The 20,146-nt window shown below is 39.4% G+C and overlaps 1 protein-coding gene across 4 annotated transcripts in view; it reads left to right on the top strand.

Annotated features, from left to right (window-relative positions):
• TSC22D1 (TSC22 domain family member 1) overlaps nucleotides 1-18,098 on the top strand; it is a 132,795-nt gene extending 114,697 nt beyond the window's left edge. For 2 of the 4 annotated variants that reach the window (XM_082675337.1, XM_082675341.1), the window contains 2 exons: nucleotides 15,496-15,547; nucleotides 16,728-18,098. In XM_082675337.1, the coding sequence (XP_082531463.1) occupies nucleotides 15,496-15,547; nucleotides 16,728-16,985 (310 nt within the window). In that variant the 3' untranslated portion in view covers nucleotides 16,986-18,098. Of the gene's footprint in view, nucleotides 1-14,340; nucleotides 14,427-14,724; nucleotides 15,093-15,495; nucleotides 15,548-16,727 lie in introns of those variants that run through there. The other 2 variants (XM_082675340.1, XM_082675339.1) reach the window with 2 other exon arrangements.
• Nucleotides 18,099-20,146: the final 2,048 nt, after the last annotated feature.

Genomic DNA, 20,146 nt, shown 5'->3' with positions numbered 1-20,146 from the left:
TTATATCCTGTGACCTTGATAAACATTCTTATTGTTAGTTCCTGTAGTTTTTTTTGTGCATTCTTTGGGATTTTCTGTGTAGGCAATCACATTATCTGTTAATAGGATAGTTTTATTTTTTTCTTTCTACTCTGGATGCCCTTTCTTTTGTCCCTTCCTTCCTTTCTTTTTTTTTTTGCCTTATTGCCTGCCTATTACTATTACCTCCAGTATATTGAACAGTATTGCTGAGAGTGGACATTCTTGCCTTTTTTCCAATCTTAGGGGGAAAACATTCATTCTTTTGCCATTAAGTGTGATGTCAGCTGAATAGTTTTTGTATATGCCCTTTATCAGGTTGAAGAACTTCGATTCCTGTTTTGCTGAGAGTTTTTATCATGAATGGACGTTGTATTTTGTCAGATTGCTTTTTCTGCAACTATTGAGATGACCCTGTACTTTTTCTTCTTTAGTCTGTTGATATAGTGAATCACATTGACTTTTGAATGTTTACCTTGCATTCTCAGGATAAATGCCATTTGGTCCTGATGTATTTATTACTCTTATTATATATAGTTGGATTCAAGTTGCCAAAAATCTTTAAAGAACTTTTGCGTCTCTGTTCATTAGGGCTATTGGTCTGTAATTTTTTTTTCCCTTTTTTTAAAATAATGTCTGCCTGATTTTAGTATTAGGGTTATGCTGGCCTTGTAGAATGAGGTGGGAAGTGTTTTCTCTTCAATTTTCTCGAACAGAGTTTGTGTAGAGTCGGAATAGTTTCTTCCTTAAATATTTAGTAGGATTCACCAGTGAAACCATCTGGGCCTGAGTTTTTTGGGGTAGGAAGATTTAAATTACAAATTAATTTTAAAAGTGGACTATTTTAGTTACCTATTTCTCCTTGAGTGAGTTTTGGTAGTTTGTGTTTTTCTAGGAATTTGTCCATTACATCTAAGTTGTTATATTTACTGAAATAAATTTGATATGCCATGTTTTCTTTTCACTCAGTTCAAAATACTTCCCAATTTCCCTTTTATTTGACCCCCGTGGGTTATTTAGGTATGTGTTATTTCCAAGTATTTGGAGATTTTCCAGATAATTTTCTGTAATTGATTTTCTGCAGTTGATTTCTAATTTAATTCCATTGTGTTTATAGAACATGCTTTGTATGATTTGAACCCTTTTAAATTTACTGAGACTTGTTTTGTGGCTCAGAATACGGCCTATCATGGTAAAAATGCCATGTGTCCTTGAAATGAATGTGTATTCTGCTGTTATTGGATGGAACGTTCTACAAAAAACAGTTAGGTCAAGTGGTTGACAGAGTTATTCCAGTATTCAGTACCCTTACTTATTTTCTGCTTACTGTCTTTCAATTACTGAGGGAGGATCGTTGAAAACTCTAACTTTAATTTTGGATTTTTCTATTTCTCCTTATAATTCTATCGGTTTGTTGCTTCATATAATTTGAAGCTCTGTTATCAGGGTATAAACATTTAGGATTTTTATGACCTCATGATGAATTGACCCTTTTATTCATTATGAAATGATTTTAGCTCTGCAGTCCACTTTCTCTGAATCATATAGCCACTTCAGTGTTCTTTTGATTATTTGAACATAGAGGATCTTCTTCCATCCTCTTATTTTACCTAATTATGCCTTTATATTTCTTTTTTTAAAATAAATTTATTTGTTTGTTTATTTTTGGCTCTGTTGGGTCTTTGTTGCTGCGCCCGGGCTTTCGCTGGTTGCGGAGAGCAGGGGCTACTCTATGTTGCGGTGCGCAGGCTTCTCATTGCGGTGGCTTCTCTTGTTGTGGAGCACAGGCTCTAGGCGTGCGGGCTTCAGTAGTTGTGGCACATGGGCTCTAGAGCACAGGCTCAGTAGTTGTGGCGCGCGGGCTTAGTTGCTCCGCGGCATGTGGGATCTTCCTGGACCAGGGCTGGAACGGAACCCGTGTCCCCCTGCATTGGCAGGCGGATTCTTAACCACTGCACCACCAGGGAAGTCCTAAAGTATTATTTCTTAAAGTCAGCAATGGTTGTGTCTTGGGTTTTTTTCTTATTTGATCTGACAATCTGTACCTTTTAATTAAGGTACTTAATTGAGAACATTTATATTTAATGTGATTATTGCTATAGTTGGTTTGAATGACTGTCTTACTATTCACTTTTTATTTTGTTCTTTATTCCTCTTTTCTTCCGTTCTACTTCTTTTAGATTGTATTTTTTCTAATGATTCCATGATATCTTCTGTATTGGCTTATTAGCTGTAACTCATTGTATTGTTATTTCAGTTATTACCTTAGAGTCTGTAGCATACATTTTTAACTTACCGCATCTACTTGCAAGTAATATAAGAACCTACAGCACTATCCTTCCCTTCTCCCGTCCTGGCCTGTGTTGTTTTTTGTCATACATTTTACTTCTACATATGATATATCCCCTCTTCACTCATATATTGTTATTATTTTTGCTTTAAATAGTCATTTATCTTTTAAAAGAGATTTAAATAGTTAAGGGAAATATCTTTTGTATTTAACTACATAGTTACCATTTCTGATGCTCTTCATTCTTCTGTGTACACCTCAACTTCCATCTGGTATCATTTTCCTTCTGCCTGAAAGACTGACTTCACAATTTCTTATAGTGCAGGTCTGCCAGTGATCGAATCCTTGTAGCTTTCGTGTGTCTGAAAAAGAATTTCATCTTCATTTTTGACAGATATTTTCACTGAGCATAGACTTATAGGTAGACAGGCTTTTCAGAATTTCCTTTCAGCACTTGAAAGATATTGCTGCACCGTCTTCTGTCAACCAGAAGTCTGCTCCCAATCTTATCTTTGTTTCTCTGTGTATGATCTAGTTCTTTTCTCTGGGCTGCTTTTAAGATGATCTCTTTATCACTGGTTGTAAGCCATTTGATTATGATACACCTTGCTGCAATTTTCTTCACAGTTCTCTTGCTTGAAGTTTGTTTAGCTTCTTGGATCTGTGAATTTATTGTTTTTAAATAAAATTTGGAGAAAATTGCCGTTATCACTTCAAATATTCTTTCCCCTCCCTTTCCCTCTTCTCTTCTTTAGGGACTTCACTAAAGATTTACTTGGTTGTTTGAAATTGCTTCAGAGTTTAATGATACTTTCTTCTTTTCTTGTTTTGTTCTTTTTTTCAGCTTTTTTTCCTCTCTGTTTTGTTTTGCGTAGTTTCTATTGCTGATATATCACTAATATTTCTCCTGCCCTGTCTAATCTGCTGTTAATCGCCTGCAGTATATCTTTCTTCTCAAATTGTATTTTTAATCCTCATAAATCTAATTTGGGTTTTCTCTATACCTTTCATACCTCTATTTAATATGCTGCTGTTTACCTCTACTTTCTTGAACAAATAAAATATGGTTATAATAATTATTTGAGTGTCTTTGTCTACAAATTATATCGTCTTTGTCATATCTGGGTCATTTTGATTGATTGATTTTCCTCATTATGAGTCATATTTCCCTGTTTATTTGTATGCCTGGTACTTTTCATTGGATGCCAGACATTGTGAATTATTGGTTGCTAGCTGCATTTTATTTAATATCCTCGAGGCTTGTTTTGGGAAAAAAATAAGTTACTTGGAAACAGTTTGATCTTTTCAAGGCTTCCTTTTAAACTGCTTTACACAAGACCAAAACACCATTCAGTCTAGAACTAACTTTTCCTCATGACTTTCCTCCTTGAATATCTGGTGCCCTGCGTTTACAAGGTTTTTGTTTTTTTTTTTTTAACCCAGGCTGGTGGTAAGACCAACTATTCCGAGCCCTGTGTGATTTCCAAAAATTGTTCTTCCTGCTTCTTTCGGGTGGCTCTTTCCCCAGCCTTGGGTAGTCTCCTCACGTGTGCTCCACAGAAGCCTGGGAGGAGAGGAGCACGGTCCCTGCAGGTCCCACCCTCTCTCTTTTTTTATCTTTTTTCAAACAGAAAGTCACAAAAATTATAATGATTCTCATCAGTTCACTCAGTCCCATGTAATTAATTTTTTTTTCATCTTGATCTTTTGTTAGCACTTTTATGAATTCATCAGTTTTCCATTAGAGTTCTGAAAATGTTTATTCATTCAGTTCAGCAGTGTAGTCAGTTACCAGAAACCTGTACTTGTCAGAGTCGTTTCCATGAATTCCTTGAAGATGAAACCCTTTTATAGGAACATTTTTGCAAAAGCATCAGAGTACACCCAGTACTGCCTGTAAATGACGAAAGACTTAAAAATGACCACGGTTAAAGATTGATGAAAGTTCATAATAATGCAGTTGACTAGGAAATGTAGTTATTTCTGAGATATACATTTTAAAATAATAACTAGAATTATGACTTATAACATTATACCAGAACATATAAGATTTTTAGGAATTTCATGTAATGTCTGAAACATTTATATTAACATATTTCCATACAAATAACCCAAAGAATGTTTAGTATTAGTTATTTTGTTTTAATTTTTGCATTTTATTTATCTTTTTATACAGCAGGTTCTTATTAGTCATCCATTTTGTACACATCAGTGTATACATGTCAATCCCAATCACCCAGTTTATCACACCACCATCCCCACCCCCGCCTGTGGCTTTCCCCCCTTGGTGTCCATACGTTTGTTCTCCACATCTGTGTCTCAACTTCTGCCCTGCAAACCGGTTCATCTGTACCATTTTTCTAGTTTCCACATACATGCTTAATATACGATATTTGTTTTTCTCTTTCTGACTTACTTCACTCTGTAGGAGAGTCTCTAGATCCATCCACGTCTCAACAAATGACGCAATTTCGTTCCTTTTTATGGCTGAGTAATATTCCATTGTATATATGTACCACATTTTCTTTATCCATTCGTCTGTCGATGGGCATTTAGGTTGCTTCCATGACCTGGCTATTGTAAATAGTGCTGCAATGAACATTGGGGTGCATGTGTCTTTTTGAATTATGGTTTTCTCTGGGTATATGCCCAGTAGTGGGATTTCTGGGTCATATGGTAATTCTATTTTTAGTTTTTTAAGGAACCTCCATACTGTTCTCCATAGTGGCTGTATCAATTTACACTCCCACCAACAGTGCAAGAGGGTTCCCTTTTCTCCACACCCTCTCCAGCATTTGTTGCTTGTAGATTTTCTGATGATGCCCATTCTAACTGGTGTGAGGTGATCCCTCATTGTAGTTTTGATTTGCATTTCTCTAATAATTAGTGATGTTGAGCAGCTTTTCATGTGCTACTTGGCCATCTGTATGTCTCCTTTGGAGAAATGTCTATTTAGGTCTTCTGCCCATTTTTGGATTGGGTTGTTTGTTTCTTTAATACTGAGCTGCATGAGCTGTTTATATATTTTGGAGATTAATCCTTTGTCCATTGATTCATTTGCAAATATTTTCCCCCATTCTGAGGGTTGTTTTTTGGTCTCGTTTATGGTTTCCTTTGCTGTGCAAAAGCTTTGAAGTTTCATTAGGTCCCATTTGTTTATTTTTGTTTTCATTTCCATTAATCTAGGAGGTGGGTCAAAAAAGATCTTGCTGTGATTTATATCAAAGAGTATTCTTCCTGTGTTTTCCTCTAAGAGTTTTATAGTGTCTGGTCTTACATTTAGGTCTCTAATCCATTTGGGGTTTATTTTTGTGTATGGTGTTACGGAGTGTTCTAATTTCATTCTTTTACATGTAGCTGTCCAGTTTTCCCAGCACCATTTATTGAAGAGACTGTCTTTTCTCCATTGTATATGCTTGCCTCCTTTGGCATAGATTAGTTGACCATAGGTGCGTGGGTTTATCTCTGGGCTTTCTATCTTTTTCCGTTGATCTTTGTGTCTGTTTTTGTGCCAGTACCATATTGTCTTGATTACTGTAGCTTTGTATAATAGTCTGAAGTCAGAGAGTCTGATTCCTCCAGCTACATGTTTTTCCCTCAAGACTGCTTTGGCTATTTGGGGTCTTTTGTGTCTCCATACAAATTTTAAAATTTTTTGTTCTAGTTCTGTAAAAAATGCCAGTAATGATTTGATAGGGATTGCATTGAATCTGTAGATTTCTTTGGGTAGTATAGTCATTTTCACAATGTTGATTCTTCCAATCCAAGAATATGGTATATCTCTCCATCTGTTGGTATCATCTTTAATTTCTTTCAGCAGTGTCTTATAGTTTTCTGCATACAGGTCTTTTGTCTCCCTAGGTAGGTTTATTCCTAGATATTTTATTCTTTTTGTTGTAGTAGTAAATGGGAGTGTTTCCTTAATTTCTCTTTCAGATTTTTCATCATTAGTGTATAGGAATGCCAGAGATTCCTGTGCATTAATTTTGTATCCTGAAACTTAACTAAATTCATTGATTAGCTCTAGTAGTTTTCTGGTGGCATTTTAAGGATTCTCTATGTATAGTATCATGTCATCTGCACACAGTGACAGCTTTACTTCTTCTTTTCCAATTTGTATTCCTTTATTTCTTTTTCTTCTCTGATTGCCGTGGCTAGGACTTCCAAAACGATGTTGAATAATAGTGGTGAGAGTGGACATCCTTGTCTTGTTCCTGATCTTAGAGGAAATGCTTTCAGTTTTTCATCATTGAGAATGATGTTTGCTGTGGGTTTGTCGTATATGGCCTTTATTATGTTGAGGTAGGTTCCCTCTATGCCCACTTTCTGGAGAGTTTTTATCATAAATGGATGCTGAATTTTGTCAGAAGCTTTTTCTGCATCTATTGAGATGATCATATGGTTTTTCTTCTTCAATTTGTTAATATGGTGTATCACATTGATTGATTTGTATACATTGAAGAATCCTTGCATCCCTGGGATAAATCCCCCTTGATGATGGTGTATGATCCTTTTAATGTGTTGTTGGATTCTGTTTGCTAGTATTTTGTTGAGGATTTTTGCATCTATATTCATCAGTGATATTGGTCTGTAATTTTCTTTTTTTGGAGTATCTTTGGTTTTGGTATCAGGGTGATGGTGGCCTAATAGAGTGAGTTTGGGAGTGTTCCTTCCTCTGCAATTGTTTGGAAGAGTTTGAGAAGCATGGGTGTTAGCTCTTCTCTAAATGTTTGATAGAATTCACCTGTGAAGCCATCTGGTCCTGGACTTTTGTTTGTTGGAAGATTTTTTATCACAGTTTCAATTTCATTACTTGTGATTGGTCTGTTCATATTTTCTAATTCTTCCTGGTTCAGTCTTGGAAGGTTACACCTTTCTAAGAATTTGTCCATTTCTTCCAGGTTGTCCATTTTATTGGCATAGAGTTGCTTCTAGTAGTCTCTTATGATGCTTTGTATTTCTGCAGTGTCTGTTGTAACGTCTCCTTTTTCATTTCTAATTTTATTGATTTGAGTCCTCTCCCTCTTTTTCTTGATGAGTCTGGCTAATGGTTTATCAATTTTGCTTATCTTCTCAAAGAACCAGCTTTTAGTTTTATTGATCTTTGCTATTGTTTTCTTTGTTTCTATTTCATTTATTTCTGCTCTGATCTTTATGATTTCTTTCCTTCTGCTAACTTTGGGTTTTGTTTGTTCTTCTTTCTCTAGTTCCTTTAGCTGTAAGGTTAGATTGTTTATTTGAGATTTTTCTTGTTTCTTGAGGTAGGCTTGTATAGCTATAAACTTCCTTCTTAGAACTGCTTTTGCTGCCTCCTATAGGTTTTGGATCGTCGTGTTTTCATTGTCATTTGTCTCTAGGTATTTTTTGATTTCCTCTCTGATTTCTTCAGTGATCTCTTGGTTATTTAGTAACATATTGTTTAGCCTCCATGTTTTGTTGTTTTTTACGTTTTCTTCACTGTAATTCATTTCTAATCTCATAGTTGTGGTCAGAAAAGATAGTTGATATGATTTCAATTTCCTTAAATTTACTGAGGCTTGATTTGTGACCCAAGATGTGATCTATCCTGGAGAATGTTCTGTGCGCACTTGAGAAGAAAGTGTAATCTGCTGTTTTTGGATGGAATGTCCTGTAAATATCAGTTAAATCTATCTGGTCTATTGTGTCATTTAAAGCTTCTGTTGCCTTATTTATTTTCATTTTGGCTGATCTGTCCATTGGTGTAAGTGAGGTGTTAAAGTCCCTCACTATTATTGTGTTACTGTCGATTTTCTCTTTTATAGCTGTTAGCAGTTGCCTTATGTATCATGGTGCTCCTATGTAGGGTGCATATATATTTATAATCGTTATATCTTCTTCTTGGATTGATCCATTGATCATTATGTAGTGTCCTTCCTTGTCTCTTGTAACATTCTTTATTTTAAAGTCTGTTTTATCTGATATGAGTATTGCTACTCCAGCTTTCTTTTGATTTCCATTTGCATGGAATATCTTTTTCCATACCCTCACTTTCAGTCTGTATGTGTCCCTAGGTCTGAAGTGGGTCTCTTGTAGACAGCATATATGTGGGTCTTGTTTTTGTATCCATTCAGCAAGCCTGTTTCTTTTAGTTGGAGCGTTTAATCCATTCACATTTAAGGTAATTATTGATATGTATGTTCCTATGACCATTTTCTTAATTGTTTTGGGTTTGTTTTTGTAGGTCGTTTTCTTCTCTTGTGTTTCCCACTTAGAGAATTTCCTTTAGCATTTGTTGTAGAGCTGGTTTGGTGGTGCTGAATTCTCTTAGCTTTTGCTTGTCTGTAAAGCTTTTGATTTCTGTGTCGAATCTGAATGAGATCCTTCTCGGGTAGAGTAATCTTGGTTGTAGGTTCTTCCCTTTCATCACTTTAAGTATATCATGTCACTCCCTTCTGGCTTGTAGAGTTTCTGCTGAGAAATCAGCTGTTAACCTTATGGGAGTTCCCTTGTATATTGTTGTTTTTCCCTTGCTGCTTTCAATAATGTTTCTTTGTCTTTAATTTTGGGCAATTTGATTACTATGTGTCTCGGCGTGTTTCTCCTTGGGTTTATCCTGTATGGGACTTGCTGCGCTTCCTGGACTTGGGTGGCTATTTCCTTTCCCAGGTTGGGAAGTTTTCAACTCTAATCTCTTCAGATATTTTCTCTGGTCCTTTCTCTTTCTCTTCTCCTTCTGGGACCCCTATAATGCGAATGTTGTTGCGTTTAATGTTGTCCCAGAGGTCTCTTAGGCTGTCTTCATTTCTTTTCATTCTTTTTTCTTTATTCTGTTCCACAGCAGTGAATTCCACCATGCTGTCATCCAGGTCACTTATCCGTTCTTGTGCCTCAGTTATTCTGCTATTGATTCCTTCTAGTGTAGTTTTCATTTCAGTTATTGTATTGTTCATCTCTGTTTGTTTGTTCTTTAATTCTTCTAGGTCTTTGTTAAACATTTCTTGCATCTTCTGGATCTTTGCCTCCATTCTTTTTCCGAGGTCCTGGATCATCTTCACTATCATTATTCTGAATTCTTTTTCTGGAAGGTTGCCTATCTCCACTTCATTTAGTTGTTTTTCTGGAGTTTTATCTTGTTCCTTCATCTGGTACATAGCCCTCTGCCTTTTCATCTTGTCTGTCTTTCTGTGAATGTGATTTTTGGTCCACAGGCTGCAGGATTGTAGCTCTTCTTGCTTCTGCTGTCTGCCCTCTCCATCCTCTCTCTTTTACTTTAAAAAATTGTACATACCTAAAGATAGAGTGAATAGAAAAAAAATATTAGCAGTTTCCTTTTTTCCCGTCTCCCAGTCTATTCCTGAGGCAGCCACTTTTTTTTGCTTTCTCATATTTACCCACAGATGTCCATGTCATATTGATATAGTTATTCTTGCTTTTTCAATTGTAGATATTTTATAATCAAGCCGTGGTAGATAAGGATTTAACAGTTATTTATTTATTTATTTATTTTGCGGTACGCGGGCCTCTCACTGTTGTGGCCTTTCCCGTTGCAGAGCATAGGTTCTGGACGCGCAGGCTCAGCGGCCATGGTTCACGGGCCCAGCCGCTCTGCGGCATGTGGGATCTTCCCGGACCAGGGCACGAACCCATGTCCCCTGCATCGGCAGGTGGACTCTCAACCACTGCACCACCAGGGAAGCCCAGGATTTAGCATTTTTAAACCATTCTTACCACAGTTTTTTTCTTCCCTCACACATTTCTTCTTCCCACCAGCTTCCCAATAAAGTTAATTTAACTTTTTAAAGTTAAATAAGTAGAAAGTGTTAAGAACGAATATAGTCATGTAAATTTTATTTATGAGCGTAACTTTTTCTTTCTTTCTTTTTCTGTTTTCTGTAAAACTGTCTTTGAACTTATCTAGTTGCTCCATTAGATCTGTCCCATACCTGGCTGTACCACCCCCTGCCCCTGCAAATGCTCAAATGTATTAGATCCTGTCTCTGATTATTCCCACCCAAGTGCTGCCTCCCAAAGGTTCCCACTTCCCACATGGTTACATACCTGTTGCTGCTAAGGCTTGCTTATTAGCACCTGTCGTCCCCAGATTTCCTTCCCCCATCATCCTGCTTTTTTTTTTTTTGGCTGTGCTGCACAGCATGCGGGATCTTACTTCCACAACCAGGGATCGAACCTGTGCCCCATGCAGTGGAAGCACGGAATCCTAACGACTAGACCACCAGGGAATTCCCCCCATCATCCTGTTAATTCCCTTCCTTCTCTCCAGCATTTGAGTCCCTGGTTCATGTTTCCCTTCTTCTTTTTTTTTCTTTTGGAATATACAATATTTCTTATATTTTTTAAATTTTATTTTATTGTGGTAAGAAGACTTAACCTGAGACCCACCCTCTAAAAGTTTAACAAATACCAACACAGTATTGTTGACTTCAGGTTCAAGATTGTACAGCAGATCTCTAGAACTTATTCATCTTGCTGTAAACGCTTTTTCCTTGATTTGCTCCTCCATACTGGTGTCTGAAATGTCTGAAAATGTTCTTAGTCTACATTTACACGTAAATGATTTGGCCAAGTGAAAAACCTTTCTCTCCTAGAATTTTATAGACATTTTCTCCATTGTTTCCTGGCAGCCAGCAGATTCTGATACTAGTACCTGTGTTTGTACCTTGTTTTTTTCTGTTTGGACGCTCTTAGGATCTTCTCTGTCCTGAGTGATCTTCAGTCTTGTGATGATGTGCTTTGGGGTAGAGCTCTCTTCACTGATTGTGGTAGCCGTCTGGTCATCTGATTTAATCTGGAGACTTGTGCCCTTCCGTTCTAGAAAAATTCTTAAATTATTTCTTTGATAATTTTCTTCCCTCTGTTCTCTATTTTTGGAGTTCATGCTATTTTGATGTCGGACCTCCTAGATTGATCCTTTTAAGTCTCTTGTGTCTCACAATTCCATCTCTTTTCTGTTCTACTTTTGGGAGGATTTTCTGAACTTTATCTTCCACCTCTTCTTTGGAAATGAAGGAAATTTAAAATATGGTTGAATTTTTCTGTTTGGATTTCTTTGGCATTCTTTCTTGTTCCAACAGTGTGTGGGACCCAAACACTAAAACATTATTTGTTGCTTATCTGCAACTCAGCTTTAACTGGGAGTCCTGAAGTTTCATTTGCTAACCCTGGTAACCCTAATCCCAGCGCCTAGTAAGAGTAAACCAGGAAAGGGGGTCCCTAGGCAGCAGTGATTTGGTCTGGCTCGCAGTGATGTGCTTTAGCTTCTTCCCTGGCAGTCACTTTAGATTTGCAAGGAGTTTGGACGCAGGGAGAAACAGGTTATCCTATTTGAGTGGTGGATCCCCAACTGTACCTATATTGGCCAAGACAGATCAAGTTTGGAAGAAAAGCAGATGTTACTGAACCAGCATACATGCTACCAATGTGCAGAAGTGATTGGATTGGAGTCCAGGTAAAAAGGCTCTTAGGCAAAACAGAACAGAATAGAACAACAAAATCCACCTCAAAGAACCACCCTGATCTCAAATGTCCAGGCTTTTTCCTGTACTCCGGATTCCCCAGCAGAGTGAGACCTCCTGATCTCTGCCCAGTGCCTGAAGGTGACCAGTATTATCCATGCCTTTAGGGGTCTCTCCTAGAGGCATGGGAGTATTTATCCTGTCCTATCAGCTGGTCTTGGTTAAGCTCAGGGCACTAGACTCACAGATGTTCTATTTTGGAAATGGAAGAAACTTTTGTAATGGCTAGAAAGTAATTTTAGCTATTTGGGCCTCAGACGTTTCTGACCCATGGGTTTTCCTCTATAGAGATTTCCTCCAATTTCTTTACCTTCTTTTTGAAATTACGTCTTTTCAGTTTTCATATAAAAATCCATCTTAAAGGAATCTAGCCCATTTATGTGAAAGATAGGAAGAGAAATAGATTTCTAATCATATTTTTGCTTGTATATCTTTTAGCCCAGCAAATTCTCCAGAAATAGATTACAAACATTCAAGGATATATGTACAAGGATGTTCCCTGCAAGTGTATCTAAAATAGCAAAGTATTGATGATGACCATAACGTCCTGCTGTGGAGATATGGTGTAAACAGACTGTGGTTCAGATATTGGCTTCTGTAGCTTAATATTTGGATGATCAGTTGAAATGAATGAAATGAAAACATAGCCAACTTGTATCTTTGTTTTCAAGAATCTGGAGCACAGGAAAAAGCCTGGACATTTGAGATTGGGGTGGTTCTTTGCTATTGATTTTATTTTTCTATTCTGCTCTGTTTTGCCTAAGAGCCTTTTTACCTGGATTCCAATTCAATCACTTCTGCATATTGGTAGCACGTATGCTAATTCAGCAACATGTGCTTTTCTTCCAATAAATAAAATCCAGTTAATTTAGTAATCTTCTTAAACTTCAGTGGGAATTTAAAATTCATTTCTTTATATGACCTTAGAGTTTTGTTTTTGTAAGCTCTTGATTGCAGCTTAAGCGATGCTTTAATTTTTCCTGTGCAGTTGGCATTCCGTTTAAACATATAAACGACTTAATCACATAGACAGTTTTAGTGATCACTGTAACTTTCAAAATATAGAAACTACCGTGTAGTAAGTAATAATTGTGCCTAGCATTCATAGACATGGAGACCACGTGTCTGCTTCCCAAATTATGATTTTTGAGGTTCCATTTACTCTGTTTCCTTTTACTAAAAATGGGTGCCTTTCCAAAATTTGTATCATGAGATAATATATATTTAATTTTTGTAAATTATAAATATGCCAACACATATTTGAATATCACTTGTTATTCAAAAGCAAAGCCTTAAAATTTAGAGAACGATACGAACCTTACAGTAGAAAAAGGATGATACTGCCTTGGTTTTTTTAACCCAACAGAGAATTGCCCTTTCATTAGCTACCACATTCACCAGATTTGGTTCCTAATGACTTCAGACAATTTCCAAAGCCAAATGCACTCTGCCAACATTGGGTCACCTTCAAAGAATGTCTAAGAGGCTCCACTGGCAACTAAAATTTCCTAAATTAAAGGATGCTGCTTGAGGGAGAATGCTTGGTTGAGAGAAAAGACTCCATGTGTGTGTGTTTGTATATGTGTGTAAATCGAATATGTACATATACATGTTCTATGGTCAGATTTTATGTTGGAATTATTTGTGATGATACAACTTGTTTATGGATTAGTCTTTAGTATTTGTAGTTTTTTTGTTTTCTGTTTTTATAGGATTATACCATTAGAGGGCAGTATTGTAGAGGTTTAAATGTACCTTCTTAAATGTATTGAATTGCAAAGTGTTTATAACCTGTAATAATCAAGTGAATTTAAGGCCTTAGACTTATAGTATATTAAACTGCAACCTCAATTGATACATCCTTGCAAATATTTTAAATTAATAGAAGAAATTATGTAACGGGTTAAGCTATTTTACACCCAGATCTCTTAATTTTAGTTTAGAGAAGGGAATTATTTGGTCAGTGTGGCCATCAGGGTGACATATATACCTACAGTATTTCAGTTCCTCTGATGTAAGAAGGCTCAAAGGATTGAGGCTTATAGGAATTGCACTTAACATCCAAAAACTTGCCTTACGGACTTAGTGAAAATAGATCCATGTGAGTAGGATTCAACCTGTGGATTGATTTTTTTTTTTTTTTTTCCTAGCTATAAATGGAAGAAGGAGGTGCAATTTTAAGGTTTATGGCTCTAGGGACATTTTGAGATCCACCTGATTACATTTGGTGGCTTCCTTTTGGCCTCAATTTGTATATGCCTAGCAAAGAATATGTACTGTTTTTTGTTTCTACACGTAATCGATAAATTCATGGAAAGGTAGAGTCTCTCAAAAAGGAAATGTGATTTTTTTTCCTCTGAAATTCACTGGCTAAGGGAAAAAAAAGTATTATTACAGTATGGTGTTATCCTTATAAATAAAACTGCCTAGAAAATCCTCCAGTTACTGCTGCCTGTAAGAACGAGATAATTGAAATCGAGACACTCGGGCTCCTGCAAGTCTTTAGTGGTGGGACTGGGCATGCTCAGTAGCTCAGACGGGTCTGGTTGCAAATAAGCAGCTTTCGCCGTTCGGCAGCCACGCGAACAGGCAGCTCCAGAGACGGGGGTCTGGCTCCCTTAAACGTAAGCACGTGCGGGTTCCCAATCGCATTTTTCGGAGCCCCTCGGCGTTTTCTGCCGGAGCACTGCTCCATCTTTCCTTGATCACGTAGGCTTTGGCGGCCCGCACCCCGGCCCCTTAGACTGCGGCCTGGGCCAGCCCACCCGAGGAGCGGATCGCCGGGCTGGGGGCGGGGTGGTGAGGAAGGCGGGGAAGAGAGGAGGAGGGCGGGGAAGGGAGAAGGGGGCGGTTCCAGCGGCGTGCTGGCCAATTGGCGCGGCTCTTCCCTGCATATATTTTGCACGGAGACTGGGAGTCCTAGTCTAGAGCCTGGTGGAGCCCGGCTGCCGACGTGGGAGCCTTCTCCGCACGGTAGTGGGATCTACATCTTCCCGGAATCGCCAAGCCCCAGAAGCTGGGTTTCTTTCAATTAGGGCTGCTGTTTTCTGTTTCTCCCTGAGCTACATAAAGCTAGAAGATTTTTATCTAGCTCAAACAAGGCTGCTCGTATTCCCTCTTTTTTTTTTTTTTTTTTCCTGCGAGGGTGTTTTTGGCTGCAATTGCATGAAATCCCAATGGTGTAGACCAGTGGCGATGGATCTAGGAGTTTACCAACTGAGACATTTTTCTATTTCTTTCTTGTCATCCTTGCTCGGGACTGAAAACGCCTCTGTGAGACTTGACAATAGGTAAATGTCGGCTGGGATAGTTTTTTAAAAATTTACTCGTGAGATACTTGTAATAATGCAGGTGAAAGATAGCCTGGCGAATTCCTTTGTCCATTGCTGAGAGGCTACGGTGACATGGATGTTGCTTTTTGAAATGTGCAGAATAGCCTTCTCTTTGCAGGTCTGGCCAGAGAACAGGCTTTTACCACATTATGTAATTTAGCCTTTGTGGCTCACTAAAATTGGGAAATGTCTGGATATTCATTAGTAAAAGAGTGGCTGGTGTGTTCTGGAGGGTGATATATTACATAGCATTAGAGAATATTGAAAAAATGATGCTAGTAACATCACGGAATTGGGAAATCCTTTTTGTCTTGGATGTTTAAGATAGATTCCATTGATCGATTTTTTTTTTCCTTTTCAGCTCTTCTGGTGCAAGTGTGGTAGCTATTGACAACAAAATCGAGCAAGCTATGGTATGTACTGATTAAAAATCGTTTGTACTAAACGTGGGCACAGTACAAAAAGCGAGGTGTCTTGGGATGGAACAAGCGCATCCACAGTTAAACTGATGATTGCTCTCCATACATCTAGAAATGCCGGCACTGTCTCCATTCTGCTAGCGTGAAGCCACATACCACAGCTGCTCAGGAGAGAGAAAGGGGCCCTGAGGGTATTCGATGTTCTTTCCGGGACCGATTTCACACAGCCGTCGGGATTTTGGCGGAGGTCCCCCTTTTTGCTGGGGAATTGCTAGGAAAGCGCTGGCCTGGCGTGTCCTCAGGTCGTGAGCTCCTCTCTAGTGATGTGGCTTTACTAGGAATCCTAAGGTTTACCGGGGAGCCGGGAGGGGGGAGGGCCACAGAAGTGGGGATCTCCGGAAGGGGCCTCCTACACCGGGTCCAAACGGATCCCCAGTGATGGAGGCTACTGCACAATGAAAAAGAACCGGAGAAAAGTTTCGCCTTCTCAGCCTGCGCCTGGTTTTCTCCTATTTTTTATTTCCGCCTTGGCCGTTCTTTGTTATTGGAGCAGCGCCTGTGGCTCTTCTCACGGGATTCTCTGCCCACTGTTGCTAGGCAAACTCCGAACCTTTAATTCGGAGCTATAAATAACTCGAGCGCCCATTGGCTGCAACGGCTGCCCAGGTTTCTGTGATGTCAGCTTAATCACGAAAGAGGGGGGGATGGGGGGAGGGAGGAAAATGCGGCAACACGCTCTGTAGGAACTGGCTGCAGCCGGTGCTGAGGGAGGCGGTCTGGCGGGCGGAGGGAGGGACTTGGGGGCGGGGACGCGGCTACCGTTGCTCCGGGGCTGGACATCCCTGGGCCGGGCTTTTGCACGGAGCCCCAGAGCCCCAGTGCATTTTGCCATCTCGAATAGGAAACTTGAGCGTAGGCATTCCTGGCCAATGGCTGCAAGGAAAGCAAAGGCTTTAAAAAGGCTTGATGACTTAGACGTTAAAGTGAAGTATTGTACAGTTGTGGTTGTATTCCGTAGATCTCCCCTAGGGCCTGTTAAATGAGCTCTAAGGGCTGGATATGTAAATGGTTAGGGAGAGCCCCGCAAAATGATGCTTTAGAAATTCAGAGTCCGGGGAACAGTAAAGAGAAAGTTAAACCTTTTTTTTTCCTCTCCTCTCTCTCTCCCTTTCAGGATCTGGTGAAAAGCCATTTGATGTATGCGGTTAGAGAGGAAGTGGAGGTCCTCAAAGAGCAAATCAAAGAACTAATAGAGAAAAATTCCCAGCTGGAGCAGGAGAACAATCTGCTGAAGACACTGGCCAGTCCCGAGCAGCTTGCCCAGTTCCAGGCTCAGCTGCAGACTGGCTCCCCCGCTGCCAGCACACAGCCACAGGGGACCACACAGCCCCCAGCCCAGGCAGCGTCCCAGGGCTCAGGACCAACCGCGTAGCCTCCTGTGCCGCCGCGGAACTGGCTGCTGCTGTCTGAACTGAACCGACCGGAGAAGATGGACTGGGGGGCGTCCGCGTCCACCGTCACCCATTTCATTGCTCGCTGCAAAAGAGACGTGAGACTGACATATGCCATTATCTCTTTTTTCCAGTGTTAAACACTCATATGCTTTCGGCTTGAAGAAATTTCTTAAGTTGGGTGAATTAAAGGTTAATGAGAGAATTAGCATGGATATACTGGGACCTCATGCAGCTTGGCAGATCCGTGAGAAACGGTTTCATTCATGCTGAGGAGCTGTGTGCCTTTCCATCCCTCCCCTGCTCCCCACCCCCACTTACAAGAGTTCTTCCTGCTTGCACGTGGCGTGCTCCATGGGGTTCCGAAGCAGTGCAGCACCACTGGACTCTCCTCTCTCTCCTCTCCCCCCCCAGGAACTGGAAGGGGAGGTGAAAGTCAAGAGTGAAGCTTAGTCTCACCTCAGATGAGGAGAAACATAGTTCATTGTACAAATGACGACTGTCACCAACACTCATAAAAACCAATAGTACTGTGCCTCTTTCCAAAACAGTGGATGACACAAAACTATTAGCGTGACTGAACGGTGACAGGTAGCTGGGATCTAGGCTATCTTACCCTGAAGGTTGTTTTGCTTATTGTATATTTGTGTATGTAGTGTAACTTTTGTACAATAGAGGACTGTACTATTTAGGTTGTACAGATTGCAATTTAGATGTTTCATTGGCTGTCTGAAGAGGTGTGGGTTGTCTTTTATATAGAGATCTACGTAAAAAATAATACATGAAGAAAAACACACCTACCTAAAGAGATTTTAAGAATTTGGCACAGTTGGTCACTTTGTGTAATCTGAAATCTTCCAGCTGCTGAATATCTTGAAGTCAGTCCCGGTTCACCGAAGTCTTTCGATTGAGCTGGTTGAATACTTTGAAATATGATTAGTTCTAGCTAATGAAATGGATTTCCCAGTAGGGGTTTCTGCATATTACCTGTATAGTAGTTACCTGCATATGTTTCTGTGCATGTTCTCTACACAGTTGTAAGGTGTCACTGTATTTAACTGTTGCACTTGTCAACTTTCAATAAAGCATATAAAATGTTGATAAACCAGTGTTTCCATGTTATAGTGTTAACGTAATCGCAGTCATTTCCACAACTATTTCCAGATAAAGTTAAAACAATTCGACTAGTAAAATCCTGAAGGGGGATGAAAGGGTTGGGCAAAGTAGTGGTGCTAGTGGTTTGACTGGAGGAGTAAAACGAATCAGACGTTGCGTTCTGTCAGGCAGTAAGGGAAGAGACATAACGAAAGAGGCAAGAGCTTAGCTCTTCAGACTAGTGGTGTGACCCAGTCAAGTGGCTTCCCCCACTCAGGGCTAATGTGGGGTATTGTTGAAAGAGAGAATCTCTGAGTTCCTCTGTGGCTTTAGAATTCTAGGAGCCCGTGGAAGTTTTAATCTCTCAATGTTTACCAGCTTAGGGGAATGAACCTTACTCTGTGTATAATTCCAGCAAGCAGCTCTAGGATCAGAAGATGGGAGTTAGAGAAGCTGATTTCCACTTTAAGAACTCTGTCACCCTAAGTTGGGGTGTCTTTCCTAGTGTGGATTGAGTTCCCAGCTCCTGGGAATTTCCAAGCAAAAGATAGGATAATTCTAGAGGTTTCCTCTTCTGGGTTTGAGGAAGGAAGGACCAGATAAGGGAGTCCCTCCCAGTTGATTCCTTAAGACTATAAAATAGGTCAAGATTCAAAACATGAAGGAATCCTAAAGCAAATTGGCCCCTGAGAAGTGAGCCTGAGGGGTCCCACTCTGCTGCAGGAGCCCTGCCAGTGAGCAGGTGAACGGTAGATTTTCAGCTCTGCAATCTGCCACTCCACCCCGTGGGAGTCAGGTATTCCCCAGCTCTAAGGCTTACGGAAGCCCTTGCAGGACAGGACTCAACTCTTCTGAGTCCTTCTCTAATGTAGAACTGCTGAGAGATTGATGGGTGGATGGAGGGAACATCAGAGCTCCCCGAAAAGAACTGGACTGGGTGCATGTGTTACGAAGCTCAAAGTAACTGGTGGGGCGACCCATCTCCTGCTGAAGCAGTAAACTGCCGACTGCCTTGGGAGGTGGCGGTTGCCATGAAGATGGTTTGGGGAATTTGGAGAAGATTTAAAACAATCTTTGTCGTATTTGTTTGAAGGTTATATAACTTTGACTTAAATAAAGAGATAATTAATATAGTAATTCCATTTCCTTTAAGAAAAAAAAACTACTGAATCGAAATCTTTAACCATTTCATCTTTTAGGTTTTTAATATCCTCCAGAGCAAAGGTGGTAATTGAGGAAATTTGACAAGTGTCATGTCAATGTATTATTAAGATAAGGGAGAACTTTCTTCATTATTTAAAGGAATTTGGGGCCTTTATATTAAAAATGTGAGACTCCCATGACATTTTGGGGGCTGAATATTGTATGTGAAATATGAATGAATGATTAGAATCAAAAGATGTTTTTCCGTACATGTTCACTTTAGTAATTACTAAACACATTTTAAGTGATTGACTTATATTTAAGGATATTTAAGGTCATTTTAAAAGGCATTTTACTATCTGCTTACAGGCCTGATTAGGCCTTTGTTGGCCTGTGGGTTGTTATGTAATTGATTATATCATACTTATGTGGAGCGCGAGAGATTTTTAAGGGGGACAGAATGTTGTCCAGCACTGGGTGTTCCTGACATCAGCAATTGCAGCAGGAGAGACCGCCATTCGGGGAAGGAGAGACAGAAGAAATTTTACGTGATTTTAATGAATATTTGCTTTTTGTTTCAAATTAACAATGCTCATAACTCAGTAATTTTGTGCCTTTTTTTTTTGCATAGTTTAAAAGCAAACATCTATTTTTCATTATGTGATAAATACATAATGCCAGAGTCAATTTTAATTGACACAAGAAATGTTTAAAAGTGCATTATAACTGAAATTAGAAATGAAAACTTGATTTCCTCAGACACTGCTCTGCCCTTACTTTATGTAAAATAAGTAGTTGAAACTATCAGGAGCCTGACTGCGTTTAGCCGTCAACTTGCGTTCCCACAGCAGTCATGGCCTAAAGATTAGAAACGGAGGCAGAGAAAATGAAGTTTCCTCCTTCT

This window comes from Grampus griseus, assembly GCF_964374135.1.
Source record: "Grampus griseus genome assembly, chromosome: 18".
Classification (NCBI taxonomy): Eukaryota; Metazoa; Chordata; class Mammalia; order Artiodactyla; family Delphinidae; genus Grampus; species Grampus griseus.
The sequence above is the reverse complement of the archived record's forward strand: the minus strand, read 5'-3'. Positions and strand labels throughout refer to the sequence as shown.